The 15450-nt window shown below is 36.6% G+C and overlaps 1 protein-coding gene across 2 annotated transcripts in view; it reads right to left on the bottom strand.

The window, feature by feature from the left end:
* Nucleotides 1–374: 374 nt before the first annotated feature.
* HCRTR2 (hypocretin receptor 2) overlaps nt 375–15450 on the bottom strand; it is a 35344-nt gene continuing 20268 nt past the window's right edge. For both annotated transcript variants that reach the window (XM_027645131.1, XM_027645132.1), the window contains exons 4-8: nt 12908–13023; nt 6161–6381; nt 4558–4679; nt 3219–3413; nt 375–1990 (exon numbers count right to left, since the gene is read on the bottom strand). In XM_027645131.1, coding sequence (XP_027500932.1) covers nt 1797–1990; nt 3219–3413; nt 4558–4679; nt 6161–6381; nt 12908–13023 — 848 coding nt within the window. In that variant the 3' untranslated portion in view covers nt 375–1796. The remainder of the gene's footprint in view (nt 1991–3218; nt 3414–4557; nt 4680–6160; nt 6382–12907; nt 13024–15450) is intronic.

The following is a 15450-nucleotide window of genomic DNA, read 5'->3' as shown; positions in this document are numbered from 1 at the left end:
CAGCTGTTTCTTCAATCAGTTCAAATTACATAGAAAAAAGTATATCTTGTTTCCCATTTTAAGAATTCTATATTATCTGTGGTTGAAGAGCAAAAATAGCTTTTTAATGGTAAAGGAACTGCAATAGCTATAAAACTAAATCCTGCTGTGCTTTTCACAATTATTTGGGTTTTCTATTCTTGGAAGAGACAAAGTAAAATAATTTCTTGAAATAACATTGACATAATAGCTATACTCAAACATGAAGCTTATACAGAGAAATATAGGAATTCCTATTATTTTATTTGATATTTAAACATTCTTTCCATTTAGATATTTCTCATTATTTTTTTAATTGAAAAAGAATATTCTCCTTTTTCTCTTTTAATAGAAAACTTTAATATATAAACAAATGCAATTTTTTTCTTTCAACACCAATGTAAACATGGAGCATTTGCAACAATGTCAAGTAAAACAGCTGTTGGGGGAGGCTAAAACATAAAGTGATTAAGCACTTCATAAAACTATAGCTGCCATGATAGATAATACATTGCATGACATTAGATCAAAGCAAAACCTAGAAAAAATATTTACATAAGTTATTCAAATAACATCTAGTCTGTGAATAGTTGGCTTTGTAGAAACATTTGAATACGCTAGACTTTTTTCTATGTCAAATGGTTTTTAGGGAAAAACAATTCCTCCCTCCCATCTTACCCTTTCTTTTGAAAAATCTGAACTGAAAAGCAAGAGTAGTACCACAGGGTAATTCTGACAGATTAGCCTTTTTCTAACCCATAGGCCACATTCATCTAGTAGACTAAGTCTCCAGTGATGCACCATCCTTTAAAAGAAAAATTGCAATACATAGTAGGAAGCCCCAGGCCAGGGAGATTATCCCATAATTGGAAAATGTATGAGTGAGTGCTTTATCTATCAGTCCAAAGAGATATCACCTCTATAATTTCCAGAGATAAATATTTTATTTCAATTGTTGAAAAAGTCAACATTTTCTTGGCATATAGATTTGTTAATTGATTGTATGTTTTTAATTTTAGTATCAAATGGCAGTTGAGAGAGAAATCAAGAAAACAAGAAAGATAACCAATGTTTTCTAAAGATCTTCAGAGATCTTCTGGAACAACACTTGCAGATATTATGGACTAAAATGAGCTACAAAAGTTAAAATGTGCTGTCCTTCAGGGGTGCTGACACTTCTTATTCCTATTGGCCTGAGCAGGAATTTTGAGCCTATAGCACCATTGAGCATCACGTAAGTTTTATTTAGATAGTTACTTTTTAGGCACTCAAGTCTGCAGAAAAAAAGAAAGGCTTTTAGTGTAAATTTATGAAAACATCTGTGACTTTCAGCACTTTGGGTTCACACTTCAGAAGCATGTCTGTGCTTGGAAAAGTAATGTGGACTCTCGCAAAATCAATCTGAAGTGAAAGATCCATAATGAACATAGAATTTATAGAAATAATTTATAGAAAGAGGATATAAATAAATGATGTTTGAGACTTTTTTCAAATATTTAGATTTCTTTATATGATACATTTTAGAACGTTCCACAGCATCTAAAATATATAAAAATAAATATCTACAGTATTTACAAAGTATGATACAATACAATCTTTAAAAAGACTTGTAAAGACGTGTTCTTTAGCTCATACTGAGGTAAGTAGGTTTCTATAAGACTGAGAAAAAATAGAATAGGCAGTTATTTTGAAGGAATCCCTTTGTCCAGTTGTTGTAGTCTGTATCACACCTAAAAGCATGTGCCACTCTCTGGTGCTTGTAGTGTATTGAGCCAAAGTCATCCTTGCTGTAACTCCATCGAGGTAAGTTTCGTTATGCTAGGGATGAATTTATCCCACTCTACATTCTCTGTGTTGAGAGTGTCTTCTGCAGAAACTGTCATGGCTTCATCTATGTTTGAAGTCATGTTCATTCCTGGTATGTGGAGATGCAGTTCCATTGATTTTGATGGGTTGAGCACAGCTGGGATGTCTGTAGAAAAAAAAAAGATTCTAAGATCGTTTTACTGTTTGTATTAGGTAGCTGACTGACTCATCCTCTGATTGTCACTCTCTGGACACAATGCAGGTGATGGTCTATTAACAAAATGGTCTTCCAGAAATTGTTCAAAATTGCATTTGCAAATTTTAAGTGAAGACTAAGGGCATTTCTAATGCATAAACCTTGATTTATTTATTTTTTTTTTACTTTTAAACATTTTAATATTCTACTACTACTTATTTAATATGCACTGTTTGATAAATTGCCCTGTGGTTCCTTATCCAGCTGCCACTGTGACCAGCAGAGCACTACGGTTTCCTGTGTACAAGTCAGTCATGGAATCATTGATAGTTTGGGTTGGAAAAGACCTTTAAAGACCACCTAGTCTAACCCCCCTGCCATGAGCACAGGACAGGCAGAGAGAAGATAATTATAATAAATAGGAGACAAAAGATAAAACAATCTACTGGTACACGTTCATCTGGGTTTCCTGGTTGTAACTTTGCTTGTGCCATACATATAGGCAATACTATTGAATTCAGGGAAAAAAATAAACATTTCCTCCGTAGTAAGTGAAAGTGGCTTCCCAGCTGTTCCTGAACACATGCAATAACCTACCCAACAGAAAAAAGAACATAAAATTTTGGAAAATAAATTAATGTGAATTTCTTATTTGATCAGCCTAACTCACAACAGAATGCATGCTAAGCAGATAATTTGAAATAGTAAAGGACATGCAGGTATTTCAACCTGTACACACAATTTTGGTTAAAATCTTTGTCATGAAATATACCACAATTTCCGATAATTAGCTCAGAATAGAATATAGCTGCTTATAAACAAATTCCAATGACAGGGAAGATGATTTTCATACTTTCAGGCAATTTTTCTTTATTTAATTAGGAGTCTAAAGGAAGTAGGGATGCAAAGAAAATATTTATATAGAATATGATTACTTTATCCCCTCCTCAACTGGACCACAGCTTTTGAAATTAATGTGATGAAATTTTGTTTCATCAATATATAACCGAAGTTGTAGTATATTCTATAAAACATTTCCTATAATTTACTTTTATTATAGTCAGTCCTTAATTGTAAACCCCTTTTTCTCTCTGTGTGTTCATATCCAAATACTTTTGTATGGACAATTAGATTTTACTTCCACAGGATCAAAAGACATAGGGACAAGTACAGTAAGAGCAGGTAATAGGTGCAGTACCATTTGATGGGATTGTATTTATGTTGGTCAATACAACGTGTTCTGCAAGTTTTGAAACATTATCAAAATTGCTGATCTGGGTGGTCAAGGACTTCCGACTCTCTGTACTGGCATGACCTCTGGTGAACCGTTCGTCATGGTGGCTGCCAAAGATGCAACAGGAAAATGCTGCTTTAAATTCTTCTCTGAATTTTCCTGTCAATCATAAAAAGGACTCATGAAAAAAAACTGTACTATAAACCACATTTCATCCAACTTCATAGATTAGAAAAAAAAAGGAGCTATCTAAAGCAAAATTAGCTCAAATCACCCAGACGCTCTTCTCAGGTAGAAGTAGGAAATCACAATTTCATCATCTTGAAGAAAGATAGAAGAAAGATAACCTTTCTAAGAAGATATGTGAGGTGTGCTGTGAAGACTGAATTATTCTTGGGTAGACAGAATGGACAAACTAGAATGATTAATGGAGTCATGACATAGGTAGTCTGTTGGTTAATTAAATATATAACAAAAAATTAATTGAGCAATCATAGACTTAAACGATTGAATCATTACTTGACATGTGAAATGAGAGAGCATGGCTAATTTGTGTTTCACCATTAATATATTTGAAAAGAAGATTCAAAGTGTTCAACAGCCCATTAGTCTGCTTTTGGGGCTCAGAGGAAATTGTTTAGATTATCCTCACACTACACACCACAAAAAAATTACAGTGGGCTAATGTGTAGTGAGAATCAACATAGTTTTGCCTCCCTCTATTTAGCTTCAATACAGCTTTAGATCCTTTGCAGCTTTAGCTGCAATACAGTTTAGGCCCTGATTTTACTCTCCATAGCCAAATGATACAAATACGAACCAAAATAAAACTGTACTAGTAAGTAAACAGCATCCTGGCTGGTTCTTTGGCCTTGAACCTAGTTGGCACAGTCTGGTCATGCAAGTACTATTAAAGACTCACAGTCTCCAAACTCCAATACCTACATACAACATGCTGGCTGGGGACAGCCCCCAGGTTGTGCTACCTCCCAGACTGTATCCAGGGAGTGTTTAGTGCAACAGTAATTGTTTCAGATCAAAGTTATGCCAGGAACTTCTCTACCAAATTAATGTCATGGACAGTCATATTCCAGCACTTGGACTCAGGCCCTGGCATTGTCCAGGTTAGTTATAGGTAGATAGCCTGAAGGTAATGGGATACTTCAGGCAACTTGTTCCAGGAAGAGAGTCTAGCTCCCACGGAGGAGCTGAGCTGATGTTACACAGTCATTAATCTTATTTGCTATGGCTCATTACATTCAAACTATACGTTAAACTTGAATTCTAGGTAACTGTAACTTACCACTGAGGAAGTTATAAATAATAGGATTGGCTGCACTGTTTGCATATACAAGCCAGTGTGAGAATGTGAACCAGGCATACACAGTTTCTCTGTCGTCAGCATGATTAAACATCCCCAAAACCCTACAGAAAGAGAAAAGCAAGCCTGAAAGATTGCAAAACTAGAAATCATACAAAAATATTTTACAACTTCTAGCCTAATTTTGTCTCTGATGACCTATTCGTGGTATCACAGAAAAGCTGATTCAACAGTATTCTCTTTCTTGAGAGAATAAAGTCCTCTCCCCAACCCTCAGCCTCCTGTCTTGGTGGTTTAGCACAGCAGAGACCATCAGGACTTTACTTTGCTATGGTGCAGATACACAACTTTTCTGCCAAGTAACCAAAGTCATCTGATGTCAGATAAGCCAAGGAAAGATGGGAAAAGTTGCTTTTGATCTACTCATGTCACTGAAGTTCCTGGCTCTAGGCCTACTCTCCAATAAATAGGGACTGAAAACGCATGTAACCGTCCCCAACCCTGAGGCTACAGTAGCAGCTTCTGTCCTCCAGAGAAATCAGTATTTTCCAGATTCCTCACACCTCACTTTTGCCATTTCAGTGAAAATCTAACTCTGGTCCTACTCTGCTGTTGAGGCAGCCTGTGTAGTTCCTCTATTTCAGGTCGTAGGTTACTGAACAGCATTCTGGAAATAATTCTTTCTCTCCACATTTCCTACCAAGACATGAGAGTGAAAAGTACTTAAATTAGGCCACAGGAAAAGGCCAGAATTGAGTGGGATGTATTTAAGCATTGAAACTATTCCTTAAATTCTAAAATGTTCCAATAATATTCCAATAAAAAAGCACAAATAACAGGCTGGTTATTTTTTAGGATATTCAAATCTTCTGCTATATGCAGTTGTTTATTGGTATTCCAGAGGGCTCACGAGATGTAATTTTACCAAAGCCTGCCTATCAGGCACTGTATGAAAAACAAGAGTGTACACCATTATATACCAAATGAACATGAGAAAAAAGGATAAAAAAGGAAAATTCAGCTTCATAAGGCTATATTGAATTAGAAATCTTATAAAAAAATTTTACAACTTCTAACCTAATTTTATCTCTGATGACATATTTGCAGTATCACAGAAAAACAATTTCAGGCTAACTGAAAGGGCTGGCCTAAGGTCTAAAAATTGTGCATGAGGGCCTTACATTTGAACCCAGAATTTCACAGTCCTTGGAGCCAAGCCACAACACTACACTCTGCTGCTAACCTTCAGCTGCTGCTTTAGGTAACTGCATTTCCATGGGTGTATTTACAGCCACCAAGCTGTAATCCCATGTAAATAACAAGGTTTAATGAGGAGATAGGCTAGAGCATTTTCATGAGGAAGAGCTTGCTAATAAGGGTTCTACAATCCAGCCTTTAGTTTAAGTACTATGGATAGATTACATATATTTTCTTGCAATTGTGTACTTATTTTCCATTTCTTTATTGAGCAGTAAGTAAGCTTATCCTTTAAAAGTATTTGCCAGAATAAAAGGAATCTCATAATAGAGGATTGTTTTTAGATAGAAAGCTGCACCAAGTGTTTACATTTTGGGATAAACTTTACCTTTTCAAGACATTGAGGATGCTAATTGGTAGATAACAAAGTGCAAAAACCAGGAGGACAACCATTAGCATACGTGCTGTTTTCCTTCTTGCATGAATCTGCTTTATTTCAGCTGCCACAGCACTAATCTTTGACTTTGTTGATTGTCCCAGCCCTCGAGGCTGTGCTGAGGGCTGCAGAGGCTTCCATTTTTTCTGAACAACAGAAGAAGTTCCTGGGATCTAAGAAAGAAAAAAAAAAAAGGGACATTTTGAAAAACATTTGTAAAACTGATATGTAGATATAACAAGAAAAATAGACATGTTCAAATACACAAGGTAAGCTCACAGGGATAAATAGGAGTTTTTAATTAAATTAATTGGCGTAGCTGCAAGAAACAAACTCAATTTCAGACACACTAGAACTGCATAAAAATTGTGGTTTATACAAATATAAACTGATGTACTAAAATTTTCTTTCCTTCCCACATACCTTGCCTTGCTTGTGTCTTCAGACCACACTTACCAACCCTATTGCTGAAATTATGTTGCTATAAAGTTCTATATTAAGTGTTTTGTTGCATAGCAGAATAGTTTATCCCATTAATATGCTGCTAGAATATCCTAAACAACTGTTCAGCATTGGAAAACAAGGATTTAAAGCCTGCAGAGCTATAAGTGCCATAAAACTTCCACACATACAACTTGGATGACAATGAAGTAGCTAAAGAAATCACAGCTGAAGTGTGGATCTCCCTGCAAAGTTCTTAAAAACTGAATATACAGGATATATGCATATATGGTAATGAACAGAGGGAAATCATGGAAAAATGCTAAGACATAGGAACAATTAAGTTCATCAAAGTCATTTTGCAATGGGTAAATGTAGCACCATACTATTAAAAAAAAAAAATCTCGGTTTTTGTTTTCTGTACCCTCACATAAAACAAGCCAAATAAAACAATATTGCTTCAGTTCTTCAAAATTACTTCCTGCCTGCAGCCAAATGAAAGACTATAGATAGCAAGAACTTTCTCAGAGAATTCTATTACCATTACATTTATAATGTGTTCAATGCTATACAGTGTGAAAACCTTTTGGCTAGAAATAATAATAATAGTTATATAATATAATATATAATAATATAAGTAGATAATAGTTTTATTTATGGATAGTGCAATTTTGTGTGGGGTGACTAGTGACATTTCATGTTTAATAATGTTTCATGTTTAAAAGTATCTGCAAAATTCACACTGTAATATTTTTTTAAAAATGGGCTTATCCACACAAACTGACCAGAAAAGAATGAAATTTTTGATATTTATTTCAGGAAAAAAAAGTAAACTAAAAAGTATGCACATTCAAAATTGTTGTAGAAAGCTATTATGTTGGGGTTTTGGTGGTTTTGGTTTGGGGGTATTTTTGGTTGGTTGTAGTTTTTTTGTTTATTTGTTGGGGGTTTTGTGTGTGAATATCTTCCTTGCATGGACAAGCCCTTAATTTAGCATTTATGTGCACCATCAAACCTGATTTACAGCTATTGGAACTTTTTGGCAAAATTAGTTTGTAATTATCAAGAAATCAATGCAGCAGATTGGGAGATAGGCTATAATTTTTTTTTTTTTTAACTGAGGTATCTATGGACTTAAAGAGCCTAACAGAGCCCCTTGCGCTTCTGCTGTGGGTTCCACTCATTCAGCTGAAATCAGCAGTTATCAGCTTCACAACTGCATGTCTGTCCTAATGCAAGGGATTTACTCTACTTAGCTGTGGGGTGTAGTACTGCAGTGTGTCTTTGCCATGCTCTGCTGAGATAAAACACTGTCTAAGATTCTGATTCTGGCTTTTCAGGTATACTTTGATATACCGTTCTTCTAGCTTTGAATCAGAAGCTTTTTTTGTCCCTTTTCAATCATACTGAGTAACCATATTCTATCAAGAACGGGAGGTGAAAGCAAAGAAATTCAGCCAAATCTCTCCCTTCTGATTATGTCAAAGATTCACTTGAAGAAATCAGTGATCAGCTTTCATTGTAGATAGATACAATTTAGAAGAAGATAAACATTATCTTGGCTCCAAATTGTGTCTGTTTCTACAGAAAAGTTAGACATGACCCTGTACTTGGTTTGTACCTGTATGAGCAGGTAGAAGGGTCTTTTCTGTTATTTGAGCAGTCTTTATTAGCAAGAGATGATCAAAGTTAAGACTGTATACAATGTGCAGTCTCCCTGTACTATATATAAATTGCTAACTTTTCAGGAGTTTGTATTGAGAACCTTTCTGAAAGAGCCCATTCTTCCTCAGTCTTTACCTGGCATACACCTGGGCTTTGCTACTGTTACACCAATAGAGAAATAATACAGCAAGAATATTATCAGGACAAAACCCCACCCCCAAAAAACTATATACCCACAGATGGATAGCAGTACCATTTAAGGAGCATTACACTTCAGAAGTGTGTGTGCATGTGTATGTGTGTATATGGAAAGATTTACAAATATTTATTTATGTAAACATACATTCATGTATTACAAGACAGAATGAGAAGAAATTCACTTAAGTTGTGTCAGGGGAGGCTTAGATTGGATATTATCCAATTTGAGAAAAACATCTTCATGGAAAGGGTTGTCAAGCATTGGAACAGGCTGCCCAGGGAGGGGGTGAAATCACCATCTCTGGAGGTATTTAAAAGACATGTAGATGTGGCACTTAGGGACGTGGTTTAGTGATAGACTTGGCAGTGTTAGGTTTATGGTTGGACTCAGTGATCTTGAGGGTATTTTCCAAGATAAATATTTCTATGATTAGGTATGTACAAGTATACATATGGGAGCATAATGTATATATTTCCTTTTTTTTGTAATGAATCAGTTATAGAGATAATTGTGGAGAATTTGTATAATTTCAATGTTTTACTAAAAGCCTATTAGCTGTGTCCAAACAGGTACTAAATGACAGCTATTTTCTTGTGCACCTTTTCTCTATCCCCTCAAATAATTATCAAGGGGTTTATAATGAAAGGAAATCTCTCAAATATAATACCAACTTGTAAAGATTGGAAGGGTATATTTCAACTACAAAAATGAAAATGGGTAGAGTTCCTAGTCATTAATACAAGTAAGCTTTAGTGTCAATGCATTTGGACGTCAGTAAATTGAAGCAGACTTGGAACTTAAAGCAAATGGTGTATCAACACTTTCATTGTAACTCCATTCAGTCTTATTTATTTGTTCCAAAGTTACTTTTAACCTACTTAAAATCCACAAGAGAATATAGCCTTCTAAGTCACTACTTCCTTGCTAACAATTAAAATAAATTAGTCAAAATCCTCAGTAGTTGTTGCATAATTGTTCTTGTCTTTACAAAGGTGAATCATTAATTCAACGATTGTAAAGCTTATGTTCAAAGATCTGCTTGAAATACACAATCAGAAATTTTAAGAGCTAGTACACAAAGTTTTGGTTACAATAATTAGTAAATATCTTAACTTCTTTCATCTGAAAATTTTCACGCATGACACACTACATTTTAAAAAAGAACCTTTAGAAAAAGTTTAAGACGTAGAAAACATCTTCCTTTTGTTGTGGTTTTTCTATCACATACATCTGTAAGGCTTATTGTACCTTGCAATCGGATCATTACATTTAACTGAAGTTCTGGTAAACAGCATGATTTCTTAATTGAAACTATTATCAAAGAATACATTTAGAACACTAGATTCATTTGTACTACATGACTGATTACAGCACACCTGCTGCACTTAGAAAAATGTCTGATGCCTGCAGCCAAGTCACAGTTAATAATAGATGTGCCGTGGCTTTAATTTCACTTAGTGCAGCCTCTTACACATAGTGCTATCATCTATGCCAGGCAAAGAGACATCTGTAATTTGGTACAGTTGATAGCACTAAGTCTATAGTAGTATTTATCTTTTTGCCACTGAAAAATAAAGGATCATCCTAACCTTGACAGCATGCAAGATGCATAGGGAGAAGAAACACTGTGAAGAAGAAATAGACCAGCTAACACAACTGGGGGGGAATGGGGCAACCCAACAAAAGAGATTGGTTTTCAGTCATTCAACTTCTGCTCTGAATCTGAACCAGCATTTTCAAGGTACATGCAGGTTAAGAACAAGTGGTTTGCGTTAATTTACTTAGTTAAAAGCTTGAGAGAGGAGATAGATTGTAAAGAAAGTATAGAAGAGAAGGTTAAGAGGGAATATGGTGGTAAAGTCATTGAGTGATACAGGACAGATTCAGCAAGGCAGAGCATATTAGAGCTATGTCAGACTGAACTTAATTACAAAACCACACAGGGAAATCCTTCGTTCTGGTGAAAGGTCCCTTCAAATTGTAAAGGTTAAATTTTACCTTCAAGCTATCTTGTTATTTAATCTCATTAATGTAAGAAATTAAAAACAAAAATAATAATTTAAAGAGCACGATAAACAGCAATTCTAGTTTAACCTAATCTGATTAGAAGTGAGAATAATTGCTCTTATGATGTATAGATGATAGCAAAATGCCTTAAAGTGGATTTGGTATTCCCTATTCTTTATTTATTTGCAAGACATACATTCTGTCAGTATAACATTTGATTTTTACTTTTATCATATGTATATTTAGAAATCTAAAGTCTACTTGTGATTTCTCTGATGGATCAATTTCAACTGCATGAAAAATGCTACTTATGTGGTAGGTATTATGGCCTGCCCAGGACAGCCTCAGATTTGGATGGTATCAAACATACTGGTGAGAGAGAAAAGATTCTCAAGCACCAGTCCTATAAGAAGAGGCTGAGGGAGCTGGGGTTGTTCAGCCTGGAGAAGAGGAGGCTCAGGGGAGACCTCATCACTCTCTACAACTCCCTCAAAGGAGGTTGTAGCTAGGTGGGGGTTGGTCTCTTCTTCCAGGTAACCAGCAGTAGGACAAGAGGGTATGATCCTAAGCTGTACCAGCGGAGGTTTAGGTTGAATATTAGGAAAAAAATTTTACAGAGAGAGTAATCAGACATTGGTATGGATTGCCCAAGGGGGTGGTGGATTCACTGTCCCTGGAGGTTTTTAAGATGAGACTGGATGTGGCACTTAGTGCCATGGTCTAGTAACCACAGCGGTAGTGGATCGAGGGTTGGACTTGATGATCTCAGAGGTCTTTTCCAACCCGGTTGATTCTATGATTCTGTGATTCTTCGATTCATGCCCACACGTTGATGGAATATTGTTAGAGCCATTTGAGAGGGAATATCTTGCATAGTGTCTCCACCAGGAGGAGATTACCGTCCTTTACAATGACAAATTATTGTCCTTTACAGAATGACAGGGCAGCAGTAGCAGAGGACTACAGCTACAGATAAATCCTGGACAAAGCAGAATACAGCAGAGAGCATCATAGACTAGTGTGTGACAGGTTACTGTTCATACCCACAAAATGCATTTCTGCATTCCTGAAAAAATTTTTTACCACTTAAATTCAAATGTTCTTTGTGTGTTTGCCTACTTGGTTTTTGTTGTTGTTGTTTTGGCTTTTTGTTTAGTATTCCTGTTTTCTTTCCTGTATTTTTAATTTGAAGTTTTAAAAAACCATGTCATAGAAACATAGAATCAGCTGGGTTGGAAGGGACCTCCAAGAACATCAAGTCCAACCCTTGATCCACTACCACCGTGGTTACTAGACCATGGCACTAAGTGCCACATCCAGTCTTATCTTAAAAACCTCCAGGGATGGAGAATCCACCACTTCCCTGGGCAGCCCATTCCAATGCCTGGTTACCCTTTCTGTAAAGAATTTCTTCGTAATATTTAATCTAAACCTCCCCTGGCACAGCTTAAGACCATGCCCTCTTGTCTTGCTGATAGTTGCCTGGGAGAAGAGACCAACCCCCACCCGGCTACAACCTCCTTTCAGGGAGTTGTAGAGAGTCATCCCCTGAGGTCTCCCCTGAGCCTCCTCTTCTCCAGGCTGAACAACCCCAGCTCCCTCAGCCTCTCCTCATAGGACTTGTGCTCAAATCCCTTTCCCAGCCTTGTTGCTCTTCTCTGGACCTGCTGCAGCACCTCAATATCCTTCCTGAACTGATGGGCCCAGAACTGGACACAGCACTCCAGGTGTGGCCTCACCAGCACTGAGTACAGGGGAAGAATCACTTCCCTGGACCTGTTGGCCACACTGTTCCTGATCCAGGCCAGGATGCCATTGGCCTTCTTGGCCACCTGGACACACTGCTGGCTCATGTTCAGCTTCCTGTCAGTCCAAACTCCCAGGTCCCTAATGTTTGCATTAGAAATCATGTCAATTATTTGTCAACGATTTATATCAAATGTTACTGATAACAGCCAGCTTCACATCAGGCAATTCCAGTCTCCCAGTTCAGATTGGACCTGCTATCAAACTGATTAGGAAAAATAAAATAAAAATAACAAAATGAGAAGGTCAGTCTTAACTTCTGACTGTTCCAGGAGATTTAAGCAGTATAAATAAAGTCACCTAAGGTACTTCAGTAAGCATTTCAGAGCTCTTTCTTCTGTCTGTAATCAATCTTTCTTTTGCCTTTTGCTGTCTCTCCTTCTAAGCCCTTCACAGATATGAGTAAGAAGGCTTTACATTCAGCCTGACTGCCTTCCCTTTTCAGTGCCCCTCAATGCCTATCCAAGGTGGTTGTAAACCAGCCCTAAGTGAAAACATGGAGTTTATACAAAAAAAGGTTGTACACAGGAATCTACACAGTCGCAACAGCAAGCAAACAGAGCCAATGCTGAGTGACTTACCTGGCGACACCACAGCTTTCGAAATATCTGCAAATAGGCCAACACCATAAGACACAATGGTGCCATGTATGTCACCAGAAAAAAGCACGTGTGATACATTTTGGGGTAAACCTCAGCTGGAAAGAGAATTCAAATAGGAAAGGTGCATTTAAATATACATACATTTCAAAATCCCCTTAAGACAAATTATTTATATAGATATGCATGTATTTTTCGACATAATAGGATATAATGGAAGATATATCCAATAATATTATGGTCAAGATTGCTTTTTTAAACACTTCTAGATACATTCTATTAGAAACACGCTTTTATCTCAAGGATCTCCTGTATCACATTATTGATTTCTTACCACGTTATTACTTTAGGTATGAAGTTTTCAGAAGTTTTGCTGTTTATTAAAACAGTGAAAGATAAAAAATTTGGTCATCTAAAAATAGCTAACTAAATATCGAACCTACTTCACCGTTGACATATTTAACAGGCTGTATAATATAGTTTCAATTCTGCAAAGGCTACTATATATCCCTGAATAAACTGCACAGTCTTTCACCTGTAAAGACTGAATACAGACTACAGCACACACGGGAGTGATGGGAGAAGAGTTAAATCTCTTTTTGGTGGCAGAATGTATATGATTAAGACTCAGTGATTAATTATTATGATTACATTTAAAAAATAGAATTAATACATTCAAGTGCTTTAAACCTAGGAAATCTCCAGCGTTGTTTTTGACTCAGCTTTAACAAATAATGAATTTGCTACCATTGTGCTTTAATTTCCAATGTATATCTTTTAAAAAGACAACTTACGAATGTTATTTGCTTAGAGACAAACATCTTAAAACTGTTGTGAATATATTGAGTTTTTAGAATGTTGGCTCTTAAGCTTGATCATTAGCTTATAGCAGAATGTGCAGAACATGAAAACTTGCTTTCTCTTTTGTAATGTCAAATGTTGTTTGCTATTACCAAATGTTAATATTAATTGCTATTACCAAATGTTAAACATGAATTACAACTTTATATATATGGATGACCTCAGAAAAGGAAAGAACATTATGGAGAGTGACAATACACAGAAGAAGAGAAACTGTGCACCCCATGAGCAGTTAAATTGCATGGTAATCCTAAGCATTGCATCTTGACTAGAGTAAAGAAGGAAAGTTTATGTTAATTTTCAGATTTTCTGCATGTTTCAGGGTGATAAGATCTGCAATTGAAACTCCATATGAATTGCAGTTTTAATTAAAAAAAAAAAAAAAGAAAAAAAAAGAGTTGCTTGAGATCAAAACTTTGGTGAGCCAAACTTATTTTCTGCCCTTAAAGTGATTGAGACTGTGGACCATATCAAAGAAGTGATGCCGGGAGAATCTGTGAGAGTTTGATCAGACAAGGATATACAAAGACTTGGTCCATAACTCTCATAGCAGGGAAGAGAACATCATCATGTTAACTCCAGGTTCACTCTCAAATACAGACTCAAGTCATCTCACATTCATCATTGGACCTGAAAGTGCCAGCTGGTTCACCGGACAGAAGAACTTCAGTATCAGGGAGATGGAAATTTGCTATAGCAATATCAAGCCCATGTTCATTCCTAGCGAAGGCAATAGAGATGTTGCCACTGACGTTTGATAGTTTTGACAGATCAGGGTTCAAAAAATTCAGATAATTAAATTCGTATTTGACTCCTTACTTGCTCCAAGGTCTTGTAGCAAACCAGCTTACCAACTCTTAACCAGCAGCTGCAGCTAATAGCTCTTATCAATGTCCCTTGGGGAGCCAGACCATTTGGGACAGGTTTTTTATAATTGGTGATAACCTGAGATTATTTATTGATTGATGATCTGAAACTTGGTTTTGCATTCCAGAAAATGCAGCCTCACAGCAGTCCTGGTAGACATGAAAATACTGACATGCATGCTTCACAAGTGGAGAGACTAAGGAGAAACTGGAGTAATGTGACTTACTGGGATCATGGGAGGTCAGAATTGAAAATACATTCTTTCTGCTCAGAAGGAGGTGCCACCTGCCTCATCAATGCTCTGCAGGCAACCAGGCCCCTTGGGTAGAAGGATGGTACATATTTAAAAGGCCATCTGGAGTTTACAACTTCTAATTTAGCAACTCCAGTAAAGTGAAACATTAAATGAGCCTAGCTATCTACAAAGAACTGAGGACCAGGTTGGAGAAAGATCCTAACACTTGCCTTTGAAGTTTAGCCACCTGGAAAGTGCCAGCTGCTAAACATCAAAGGAAACCTGTCCCTCCTCCATCCAGGGCAAAGCCCTTTACAGAACTTTTCCCTAAGAAGCATGACTCTGTTTAGCTTCTCAAGCCAAAGAAAAGCTTTAAAGCTGTTTGACAATCACAGCAACAAGAAGGAGAAAGGGCTGGCTTTGGATACCATTCATTTATCAAAGGCTCCTTGAATGAGAACATCAATCTCTGGACATCAGTCTATGGTCCTAGTGATATATCAGCTGCCTGACTGGGACTACTGAACCTCTTACTGCCAAGCAGAAGAGGAGAAAAGTGTCT

This window comes from Corapipo altera, unplaced genomic scaffold (genome assembly GCF_003945725.1).
Source record: "Corapipo altera isolate COAL_440 unplaced genomic scaffold, ASM394572v1 2, whole genome shotgun sequence".
Taxonomy (NCBI): Eukaryota; Metazoa; Chordata; class Aves; order Passeriformes; family Pipridae; genus Corapipo; species Corapipo altera.
The sequence above is the reverse complement of the archived record's forward strand: the minus strand, read 5'-3'. Positions and strand labels throughout refer to the sequence as shown.